At 39.8% G+C, this 12,682-nt stretch overlaps 1 protein-coding gene across 1 annotated transcript; it reads right to left on the reverse strand.

Moving 5' to 3' along the window:
* Positions 1–9,417: 9,417 nt before the first annotated feature.
* Positions 9,418–11,330, reverse strand: kctd12.1 (potassium channel tetramerisation domain containing 12.1). The gene has a single exon (XM_088315339.1). It carries the CDS (start codon positions 11,274–11,276, stop codon positions 10,416–10,418), a length of 861 nt encoding a protein of 286 aa, XP_088171465.1. The 5' UTR covers positions 11,277–11,330; the 3' UTR covers positions 9,418–10,415.
* Positions 11,331–12,682: the final 1,352 nt, after the last annotated feature.

The following is a 12,682-nucleotide window of genomic DNA, read 5'->3' on the forward strand; positions in this document are numbered from 1 at the left end:
AATAATTTCAGAAAGTGAAAACAATATCCAAAACGAAAAAATATCTCGTTGGCTGCTGCGGTGAAAGAGGGAATTGATCTGTATTGAACTCATGAGGTCACTTTTAATGCCGTCCTCCTTTCTCAAATAACAACTAGAGTAAATTGGCTGAAGTGACCGCAAGGTCAAGGCAGTCATGCAACGTCCTTCTATGTCTGAACTAAAAAAAAAAAAAGGAAATAAACAACCAAGAAACGAAATCCACATGAAATAACGTGACACAATGCACGCAAGAACAAACGTAAACTCAAGCTAATCCTGTGTCACTTCATTTGTAAGTTATCGATAGATAGACAATCATAACTTCAACTATTACGTTTAAATATAAATGCAAACAAGTAAATGACATAACTGCATATTTCAACCTCACATGAAATTAATAACCATGGATTAAATGACTGAACTCTATGCACAATTATGTATGCATTTGCAGTGTCCAAGTAATCATAGCCGCTGATTAGATGAGCCATTTGCTGATTGTATGAACTTCGCTTTGCATGGATCTCTGAGATTTCCAAGATATGATTCTGGCAGCATCAACCAGGTTGCCTCTGGTGCCTCTCTGCAGGTATGTTGGCAAAAATGGTGAAAATCATAAAAATTGTCAAAACAAACAACATTAAGTCCAACACAAACAGCCTTAAAATGAATCAAGTTCTTGTAATGACAAAGAAACATTAAGAGTCGATTAAATGAGCTTTAAATTGAGATTTGCAAGGAATGATTACTGGCTTTAAAATCTAAAAATGTCAAATTTGAAGTGGTGCTGCTCTTTGGCGCCAGCTGTATCACAAATACATTAATGGAAAAAATGTCAATCAAACCTTGAAACGGAGTGAAAAATGATATAAAGTTGGCTTTACAGCTCGGCCTGCACATTAACGAGCAACACAAAGAGCAGTAAACTGCAGTATTGAACAAGGATGGCTGTGGAAAGATCAAGTTTGTTCCAGTAGGTGGGAGGCTTAATGGCCTTTCTAAGTGCATTCTGATGCGAAGTGAGTGCCCAAGTCTTGACGTGACGGTGATTTTAAAAATAAGCCTCAGAATGGAAGTGCTGTTAAATATCCCTGCAACGCGTGCTTGACTTATCGCTTGATTGTGAAAATGTGAAGTGGAACCCTAAAGGTTGAACACAAACTGTTCTGGGAGGCTAAATTCACCGTATGAATTATGAGAAGCACAAAAAAAACACACATTCACCATTCCAGAAACATAATCCAAATGTGAAATTAAATTAAGCATTGTTAATATGTAACTCAAGTGTCAATATGGATTTCACGGCGGAATATTTCAGCACTGACTTTAATTACCAAGGAGCCGGTTATAAAAATTATAAAAATAAATATATAAAATTGTTCTTTTTTCTTTAGTTCTGTTAGTTTTAATTAGGATTTAGAGCTAGTTTTTATTAGTTTATCTTTGTGAAAATATTTTATTGGCTTTTGTATTAGTTTTAGATTGTTGTTTTAAATATAAGTAGTATTTGTTTTATTTTATAGTATTTTTTCAAAGAAACGGTCACAAATACCTCGGCATACAAAGTAAATGGTGTAAGAAAGTAAACTACAACTCTCAAACAACTGATGAACCTTCCTTCTAAAGAAATAAATACATTTAAAATTAATCATGTATTTTAATTGTCAAAGATGAAAAGAAAGGACATCTTTGCAATATATTGTTAGTTTTAGTTAACTTAACGCAATATGTAGTTTCTTATAAGCATTTTTTTATTTCGTTCACAATTTTTTTTATCACGTTTAGTTTGAGTTATTTTGTTAATTTTCACTGACTATAATAACCTTGCCAAGGAGTGGTGTGAAGATGATTTGATTTGCAGATGTACCTCACAGATGTCATTGTATTGTTTTTCTGTCTTAAATTCCGAGCAGTAATACAAGTGTAAAAAGAAGTTAGGATAAAAGGGATGCAATGCATGAGTGGTTTGCTTTTTCTCTGGCTTTTTATATTGTTATATATTAAAACAATGGTTAACTTAATTTTACGCTTGCATGATGAACAACATTGAAATGTTGCTCTTTGTTTTTTAGCTTTTTTCCATATTGTTTGTATCAACTTTAAGTCCACTTACTTGTATACTCAACCTCAATAGTCGGACAATTCAGCCCAGTAGTAGAATGACTGTGTCTCTCTACTAATGTTTTTTCCCATAACTATTGTCACTATTGGCCTACTGGGTTCAATTAAAAATGACTACTATCATAAACTACTGCACTGCAGTTGTAACACCACGAGACCCGGCATTAGTGTCATGCACTAATAGCACTCCAGTACTCCCTTCAGTCTCTTGTTATAATTTAATATGTATGGAAAATGGATGGATGGATTTTGCTCAGCAGAGTTGCTTTTCCAAATGTTTGCTTGAGCCTATTTTTAGCATGATGTATGAAGGCAAACAACACATAATAAAAGAAGCAGAACATGCAAGCTTCGGGGTTTTTTTTTTTTGCGGCCCTGCAGTTAAGCATACAGTGCCTTCCAAATATACGTTGGGAAATGTTTCCTCTGGTCTAGCATCAAAATAGCACTATTGATGTTTGCCGGAACACGCAAGAGTGGTAAGCTTTGCCTGCGGGTGGCTGCCTTTTTCTGCTCTTTCATTTCTACTCTCAAATATGTGACATGGAACTAAAGTGTAGCTCCTTTAAATACTGATGTGTTAATTAGATACTTTATGTAGATAGCTAACACGCCAGGTGTCATGTAAGAAAAATTAAATGAAGTCTTTTTTTTTTTTTTGACCCAGTTATCCAGTCGTGCTTTAACCTGTAAACAAGCAGAGGAGGCAGACATCTGTTAGAGAAAGACTGGAGCAGATGTCAATATGTTTTCATATAAGGAACAATTTCAGTTCCTCTGAGGACGACTTGACTTTATGATCTAATATGATGCAACAATCTAATGAAGTGTTATACATTGTAGTTATGGGTCACTTGGTTATTAGTTGAATTTTAAAACACTTATTTCACAATAACATTTAAAAAGACTTTTGGAAATTGTATTAAAAATAAATAAATAAATAAATAAATAAATAAATCCTTCATATAGTGCTGGGGTGGTCAAACTTTTTGATTGGCGGGCTACAATGGGTTCTAAAATTTGACAGAGGGGCCGGCCCAGCAGCAGATGGATGGAGTGTTTTGGTAACCTGACCTCATTGGAGAAAAAAAATACATTTAATTTTAAATGAAAATGAACAAAAGCATTACAACATAATATATGTCTTTCACAAACCACAGTATTTAGAAAATAAAACATTAACAAGGTTTATTCATTTCATTTTTTTCAAGTTCGGTGGGCCGGATTAAAACGTCTAACGGGCCGTATGTGGCCCTCGGGCCATAGTTTGCCCACACCTGATATAGAGTAATGACCCCATTTGAAAAGAAACAAAATATTTTCAGTAGTAATATTAATAATATGCTTACACATGGTTGTAATGTGTTTTTTTTTTCATAATTCTTAATTTTAAAATGAAAAGATGATCCAATTAAAATATTTCATTATGTATTCATACATAACTGTACTTTGTAAATATATCCTAAAAATGCAAACTCATAATTTGGATCAAATTCGCTCTGGCCTCTACTGCTTTATGTGGCATGTGTGCGTGCGCGTGTGTGGGGGTGGGTGTGTGTGTGTGTGTGTGTAAGGCATGTATTTAACATTGCTTTTTCTTCAACATTTGACTTCCGCTGCAGCCTACGCTTTTTATTTAGTTCCCCTCTCAAGATAAAACCCTCCTTCCTGTTGAGACTGAAGCTCCTTACATGGAACTGTTGCCGCTAAAAGAGGCACAGCGGAACCTGCACTGAGTCCCAGATGACGTTTATTGACATACTGCAGTGCGTTGCATAATAACTGCAGGGGCTATAAACTCCTCGAGCATTTATTGAAATGCTATTTAAAATCACTTGTGCAAAATGGAGCTAATGCATTTGGTCTGAACATGACAGCGAGCACATGATGTCATCCTTCTCCTAACACAGTGAACCTCTAAGGTCAAACAAATTGAAGTACAACCAACATATTGTGGAAAAACAAATCTTTAAAGCATCATGCATGGCATCAAGACTTTATGGCTCAGCAAAAATCTATTCCCTGCCCAAGGCTGTTTTTCTTTTTCGTCGTGGTTTTTGTAATGGGTCCACAGAAGGGGACCAATGATGGACACGCTTAGAAATAGAAATGGTTATTTTCAAAGTAGCAAAGTACTACTTTTAATCTATTTTGGAATACGTAATAAAATGTAAATGGTGGGAAGCGGAAGTTGAAAAAAGTAGCAAGTCTATTTAGACAAAGTAAGGAGTAGAAAGTACTGATCTGTTTATAAATGTAGACATTAAAAATACAAAGTCATTTTAAGTACACACACCTGAAAATGTAATTGCAGTAACAAATTGCAAATACTTGGCTACTTAGGTACAGTAACAAAATACTTGTAGAACTTAGATGTATGATTCCATTGTCGCACGTTAAAACAAACAAACAAAAAAATCCGGTGCGGTATTGCATATATTTCACAGTAAGATTTCATGTGGCAATCTCTTGCACACCTGACAATTTGTTGACAAAGTAGACTCGAATTTTGATCAGCGAAAAGGAGGTCTAAGTTGTGGCGCTAGTGGTGTAAATTTGGTGCAAGCAGACAAATCCTACGTTCTCTGGATGTTTTGTATTTCATTCAGAAATATGACAACATCATTTGTCAGTCTCTCTGCATCATCGTAGAAATATTTTCATTGAACAAATTATTACACTATCTTAAATAGACTTTAAAGAGCACCGCCCCCTATCTGTGGATTAGCAAACTTAAACTTGGCACAATGCAGTCAGGCTCATCCATTGGAGAAGCGCGATGCATTACTCCAGAGAACGCATCTCCACGGCCCGAGAGTCCAGTGGTCCAGTGGTTGCGTGTGCTTTACGTCCAACACTTTGAATTGCACTTGGTAATGTACGGCTTGAGAGCAGCTGCTCGGCCATGGAAACCCATTCGACTTCATGGCTGACTTGCTGTCATTCCCAACGGCTTCCACGTTCATGGCGTGTGGTTAATGTCGAGAACGTTTTTGCACCCTGCAATTGTGACTTGCATAGGAATTCCCCTCCCAAAACCAAAACCCGATGCCAGAGGGATGCCTGCTTTGAAATTCATGTGGAAACCACACTCTCATCAAAGGCGGCCATCTTGATTTGGTTTTGCGCTCAAAATTAGACTTCTGAGGAGGGGTGACCTTTTGGAAATGTCAAAAAAACTGGTGATGCAAAGATTTTGATTTTGGGCTAACGTGTCATACAAAATAAATATGGTACAAACTTTTCTATAAAACACATCAATATTCAAAAGGTATCATTTTCATACTGCTATGAAGATGAAAACCTGCTTCAAAGTCAATTAAATTGGGGAAAGGGGGCAAACAAAACTCTTAATAATACAACATTTGAAGATGTCCTCAAATTGAGAGGTTGTGTTTGTGACTCGCGGTTCAATTTGAATAATCATGAGGCCTTTGGTTGGGAGTCACCGTTGTGATGTGCAAATGAAAGCTGCTTTGATCTCAAATAAATCAGAAAGCTGAGGAGCATCCTGGCTCCATATGAGGGAGTCAAATAGCAGTTGTGCTGAGCGATTGACGCACGTATATGATGTAGGAAACAACTCAACATTGTTTCACATTGTTTTTGTCTGACCTTTGGTGCTCATTGTCTTGTGCTGCTTAATGCCATCATCATCACAACCAATGTGAATTATATGGGTTGCACTTCATCGTAGCACGAATCAAGTGGCCAGCACCAGCATATAACATTTAAGGCATATTTCCCGCCAACAGCTTGGGTTGCATTAAAAATTTTAGTAAGGTACTGCTCTATAAGCAAGGCAGCCTTATTCATGTAGCACAATTCATGTGCTTCACACAAGCAAAGATGCAACCCCGTGCTGAGCGAGCTGCACTTTCAGTTTCTGAACACAACTGTTTGCTATCTGCTTGCCTGGCTCGACTCTGACTAATTGAACGGCACATTATGAGTTTCCTGATAGAACGTTATTCAAAAGTGCCATTCGTTAATTAATGTGGATGGGACCGGCAAGACATAACAAGGAGGGGGATGTTGGGTGATGGCAGCCAATCAGCTCACAGGATGAATCCACTCGTGCTCATATTGGTCGATCTTACGCCAGCAACCAATCAAGCACCTTTTATGATGATGCGCCTCTTTGAAACGTGTCCTTCTGCAGTAAGGATACCTATATTTTTTCCTTTTTGATTTTTGATATTTGCTTTTTGAAAACGTGCACTTCACTGAAGCCGCAAAACTTGAACCGCAAAGTGATGAAGGATTACTGTATCACCTTTAACCACTGCTGTATATCGATAGCCAAATTGCAAATCCTTTTTTCTGACAGAGGTGTAAAAAGCAGGTCCAGAATTAAAACCCCGCCTCAGTTTGTCTTTAGCCACAGGTGCTTCTCCTCAAGAGCTCATTTACTTGCAACGATGACTGACTGGTGACCAGTTCAGGGTGAACCACTTTTGCCCAAAGTCAGCTGGGATAGGCTCCAGCACTCCCCTCGACCTTGTAGAGGATAAGCAGTGCTAAAAATGACGAAAGAAATCAGTGTCAAAATTGTAAAAAATAAAAAAATAAAAAATAAAAAATAAAAAATAACAAATAAAAAATAAAAAATAAAAAATAAAAAATAATTAGAAATTAAATATGTACAAATTAAAATAGATAGATGAATAAAAATAGCTTTTCAATCATTTTGAATATGCCATGTTCAGCTGTATTTAGACTCAGTAGCCATTTGCACTTCATTAGCTTCGGTGTGCTTGCAGCTATGGTTGCATTCAAACGAGTAATCAATTTCACAAGTCGATGCGATAAGACCACTCAGCTGATGCCAGCGTTGAAACAATCCATTCTTAGAATTATTTCCACAGCCGGTGAACATCATGAGGTTCGTTATTAATCTCGGCGAAGTTCAGTTGGAGACAAATCGATTAATAACCTTAAAAAAACTGTGTTTTTCTTCCAACATCAAAAACAAGAAGAGAAACTACTGGTACGCAACTGGCCACAGATACTTCAAGCAACTTTGAGACTGAAGGCTCCATTTTTGTGACTGGCGACAATCCTGCATGGCATAACACTGTGAGACAGCGGTTAGATCGGATTTTCAGTTTTGCAGAAATACACAGACCGGTGGATCTTCAAAAGGAGGGCTGCTTTTCTGTGGGAGTGGTCACAGTCAACTTCAGTCATGGACAATCAAAGCGTCTCCTTTTATTCCAGTTAAACGCGATGCACATCTGCACCATAAAGTGTGTGCTTAGAGACCCCTGCAGTGCCGTCCAGTGGAATGATATCAGGATTCAGACAATGAAAATGAATCAGACGGTTTGATAGCCGCTGTTGACATATTTATCAATGAAATATGTCACGTTAGACCCGATGTCTACAAAACAAGATTATCCAGGCTGATCGCATTATTGTCATGGGTGTGTTAGCAGTGATTTTTCCTCACCTAGCTGCTCAGAAAGTGATCCAGTCAATAATTGTGAGTGATAAACATCAGTATTTATGATTTCAAATCACTGAATGAAATAAAGTGTCTTGTAAACATGGTTAAGATTTAAGAAGTTAAAATCTGTGAGCCCTGCATGCAACAATTTACATAACACATCGTTTAAATAATATGCAGACACCGTTTAGTAGTTAAGGCACTTTAAAAAACAAAAACGGATATTGTTTTTGTAAATCCTTTAAAGGCAATTGCAATTTCGTCTTCTCATTTAAAAATGTTACATTTTGGAGAAGAGGCATATTGTTTGTCAAACGGCATCGTAATGAGCCTCATTAAATTGAATGGAGTCAGCTGTGCTAATACCATGTTAACCTTTCCTGAAATCGGTCACCTGACCGTGGTCGGAAGACGCGGGGGAGACGCTTTCTCCGGAGCTCCAATACTCTTTGGAGATGGGCCTTTGTCATTTGTACTTTCTGTGAATTTTCAGTCTCCATCTGTATATCTACACAAAACACACAGCAGCGCACCTTTGCACTTCACGTGCACACTCACTCACATACGTCTGCATTTTGTACAAATGATGCACCCGATTGGACATATCATTCTTGCAACCACAAGACGTCACAAGAAATACATTGATGACAGGTCAACTGGCCCACACGGCTGAGATACTGCAGAACTTCGACATAGAAGCATCGGGAAGAAAAATCAGTAACAATGGAGGTATACAATTTCCTCAATTGGAGCCAGTTCTTGTTTCCTACACCCACTCATGACCCCGATGAGAACCCAACTAATCAAAATGGATTGATAAATGGAGATTCATCACGGCTAAAGCAACATAACAACAAATCTTTCTAATTTATTATAGTTTCATCTCAAGGGGATCCCTCAGGGACGTGTTCTAGATCCCCTGCAGGGCCCATCTCAACCACCTGTTTTGAAAATAATATTCAATAATCACTCAGTTTTCTGAATGCAAAGTCCCTTCTTTGATATGAATGAGCAAGGTGGTCCAAATAGGCTTGTCTCTCGTGTTGGCAGCTGGACCCTCTCACACTTGTGATTGACAATGATAGCGTGTGTGCACAGCTGCACGATTAGCATGTTATGCGTTTCAATTGGTGTGAAAGAACCCCCCGCGATATTTACTACTGCCCAAGCCGTTTAATAGCCACATGACTCGTCTGGGTTCTGATGAGGCCGCCTTTTTGATTGCCTGTTGTTTAAAAAGGTCAGCGGACGTCAAGGAGGCGGGGGCGGAGCTGGCAAAGGGTGGGAGAAAAACAGTTTACTATGGAAATGTCCTATGTACAGAAATATATGGTTGCTGGCAGGGTTGTTAAAATAGCTCAAGCTGGATGCACACATACAAAGCTTTTTTTAACATTAAATACAGACTGCTCTTCCATCGTGTAGTATTCTCAAGACCACCAACACGGCACTACACACGCAACAATATCTCCACTGTCAATCGTAAGTCTCCTGCCTTAAACCAGATATTTGTTGCAGTACCAATACTGAGGCTTGATAAAATACAAAAAAGAAATGTGGTACCGGTCAAATCAGTAAATCAAGATATTTGCTCAGGACAATTTACAAACCTCCATTAATCTGCTTTTTGCTGCCTTTGATTCTAAGTGAGGAAAAATACTCAAATTTGTCCCGCTATTTTGTTGATATGCAAATACATTAATATCCTGTTGGATGTGCACTGAAGCAGAAATGACATTTTCAAGATTGTCATAAGTGTCAATACATGTAGAAGAGATGGCAGGAACATACTGACACACAACAACAAAAAATACTCCCAAAACACCATGATTGGTATTATGAGTTTATTCATACACAAAACCACCACAGGAGTGAGTGAGTGAGTTACTTTTAGCTGAAGCAGCTATTGCCATCCCACCCACAGACTTTCTTAGTCAATCTTCTTGTTTCTGATCAAAAGAAAAAAAAAATCACCCAAAAATAGAAATACATGCTTTTTATTGGACAGGGACAATATGCAAAAGGACTAAAGAACTTTTTATATACAGTGACGAGCAGGACTGATCTGGAAGTCCCATTGTCAGTGGGTTAGGGTTTTTTGTAACAAGGAATTCACAATGTCCTCCTAATTAATATAGCAGGGAGTTGAAAATCAGATGTTGGACCACTAACTAGACTAACGTTTAAATGTATTGTACCGCTTTGCAGTAAATCAGATATCGTCTGTCATCACATACATTTCTTTCACAACACAGGTTATAGTTTAAATTAGATGGCATTTAAATTCTGTATGTTCTTCACAATACTTTAATTCCCTCAGATATCCAACCCGGGATTGCGACAGAGCCCTGCCGCTAAAGGTGAAAATCTCTAATTGACAACACCCCTTAAAAAGGCCACAAGATAGCAGCAAATGACTACTTTTGTCTAAATGAAGCTCATTAACTCATTTTAAAAATTCCTTGGCACCAGTTGAGCACAAAAACGGCAAATCGTTTTGCAGCAAAAATTAATCTACAATTTGGCGGGGGTTGTAGGGAGAGGGAGTGGGAGAGAGAGATAGAGAGAGAGAGAGAGAGAGAGAAAGGGAGAGAGAGAGAGAGAGAGAGAGAGAGAGAGAGAGAGAGAGAGAAAGATAAGAGATTTTGTTTGGTTGTAAATGTGCACATAGCTCAATAAAGATTCATAAAACACTGGTCTACAACCTCACAGTTCAATTTTTTCTGGGGTGCATTCTCATCTCAGAATGTTATATGGTCATAATTAATATTCCAAGGACGTATTAGAATAAAGGGGCTTATTTATTTCCATTTTAAAAGTTGTGTGGCTACTGTTCTCGACAGAAGACATATTCAGTGTAACTCGTCCAGATTTTGTCCTCGCCGGGGTCGTTGCTGGTGTAGGCGCAGGTGCCTGTGGAGCTGCATGCCACCATGTGGAAGCCCACTTCGGTGAGCTTGTCAAAGGCCTGCTCCAGGAAATTATACTTGAGGTAGTAGCGCGACGTGTACCTCTCCGGCGGACGGTCCGGGTCTCGGCTCTCATTCAGCGTGTCTCCGAACACCTCTTTGGCCAGGGACGTCTTCCCACAAACGGTGATGCGCGCCACCCTGCGGAATTTGGCGTCAGTCTGGATGTCCCGGCCGATCGTGTACGAGCCCCGGTAGCCAACGGTGATGTAGCCCGACTTCCTGCAGTCCATAGACGGGGAGCGCACGGCCGTGCTGGTGCGTAACGCATACTCTACCCCTCCGACCGACGCGCACGGCGGCTGGCCGCCTTGGAGCGAGCCGTCCTCAGTATCGCTGTGGCTGATCTCCTCGCTGATGGAGTTGTCCTTGCTCACCTGTGGACAGAGCCGCTTGGCCAGCTCCCGAAGCTGGAAGAAGTCCGCCTCCCTCCGCAGTCGGCTCCTCTCCGGGAAGTAGTCCGGCAGCACCAAGGTCAGGTCGCGGAGGTAGTCGAGGACGTAACGGAACAAGAAGCCGTCTCGGTCCAGGAAGAAGCGACCCTTGGTGTCCCTGGCCAGCTCCTTGGGGGTCCGGCGGCTGAACATGTGCCACAGGAGCGAGTCAGGCACCGCGACGAGAGTTTGGAGCCGGGTGACGTACACCTGGCCCCCGACGTTCAACTCGACAATTTCCGGGAAGTGGGAGTCGTCGCGTTTGGACGCCTCAGCCAGAGCCATCGTGTGCGTGTTCGTGTCTGTGTCGGTGGGCTGGCTGACTGAGTCTCAAGAGGCTGCTCACGGCTTATGAAGCGTGGAACCGGGGAAGGAAGGGGGGCCGGGGGGTTGTTGTGTGGTTAACCATTAATCTACACTACTTGGATTTAATGACCTGTCAATGAATGCTAAGGAAAAAAGGGGAGGAAAAAAGTTACAATGTGAAATTATTTTAATGCTCAGTGTAAGTTAAAATGAACACGTATATAGTGTGACACTTGGGGTTGTAAATGTGGTAATACTGACACCCATCGCTACTACGGTGGAACTACAGGCAGCAGAGCATAGACGGTCACTTCATTGGGTACACCTGTTCGATACGCAAGACGAGGTTCGCGTCAACTAAAATGTTTAAATACAAATCAGTCCGAGGGAAATTGTTATGACCCGGTAAAAATTCATCGACCAATTTCACTTTGGACTTGTTCTTTTTTTTTAATCATCGAAACTTGGTAGGGGTGTTAACAACACTTGTGATGTCAAGTTTACAAGACATTTTTTTTTCACTTGACATGGATTTTAAGTTTCATAAAGTTCTCGAAATGATCATTATATTCTGATGCTCAACCCAAATAGATGGACTAACCAAATTCTCTCCTGTACAGAAAAAATACTTTGTGTAAAATTGACTCCGAATATTTTACTCTCTTCCAAGTGTATTTTTTAAATGTAGTCTTTCTAGAGTAAAAGGAAATCTACAAAGTGGGCGTTATCCTGTCTTTGAAAACGTTTACATGTTGGACACTTTGAACTTAATGTATTAATTTGTGTGCGCGTGTGCGTGCGTGTGTGTGCGTCATTCGTGAGCGAGTACAAAGATGAAATAGTCTGAACCTATGGGATTTATTCTAAACAAAGGCTTAGTGACGATGTCCTCATCTAATTCAATACAAAATGCAGCAAAAAACGGTTTCGATCCATCCATTCATCCATTTTCTGAACCGCTTCTCCTCACCAGGGAGGCTGGAGCCTATCCCAGCTTTCTTAATGACATGAGTCACGTTTTTAACGTGTAATTTGCGCCCCCTTGCGGAGTCGCTCCTCTGTGCAGAGTGGGCATTGAGGGATACAGGGTACCATTTCAACTAGACCTGACATAAACCTAAATTCTAAACTAAAGTCTAAATGGGTTTTTTTTCTTTGCAAATTTCACACGGCCTCAGCTCTGTTTACATCACACCCCTGCTTCGTGCTACGCCCTCACAAACTAATCGATTGACAAACCCAACTAAGCAACTAAGCTTCTTACCTGTTGCTTGCAGAGGGAGGGGCCACAGCCCCACTTCCACCTGCCGTGCTGCTGGTGAGGTGACATTTCATTTTAAATGTCATTAATTCTGTACCTACTTATAAAAAGAAGTCGTTTTTAT

This window comes from Idiotropiscis lumnitzeri, chromosome 14 (assembly GCF_059441095.1).
Source record: "Idiotropiscis lumnitzeri isolate Australia: NSW breed Sydney's pygmy pipehorse chromosome 14, RoL_Ilum_1.0, whole genome shotgun sequence".
NCBI classification, from domain to species: domain Eukaryota; kingdom Metazoa; phylum Chordata; class Actinopteri; order Syngnathiformes; family Syngnathidae; genus Idiotropiscis; species Idiotropiscis lumnitzeri.

Bases quoted from the DNA above. Each gene is read 5' to 3' on its own strand.
- kctd12.1 (XM_088315339.1), bottom strand. From the start codon at position 11,276: ATGGCTCTGGCTGAGGCGTCCAAACGCGACGACTCCCACTTCCCGGAA.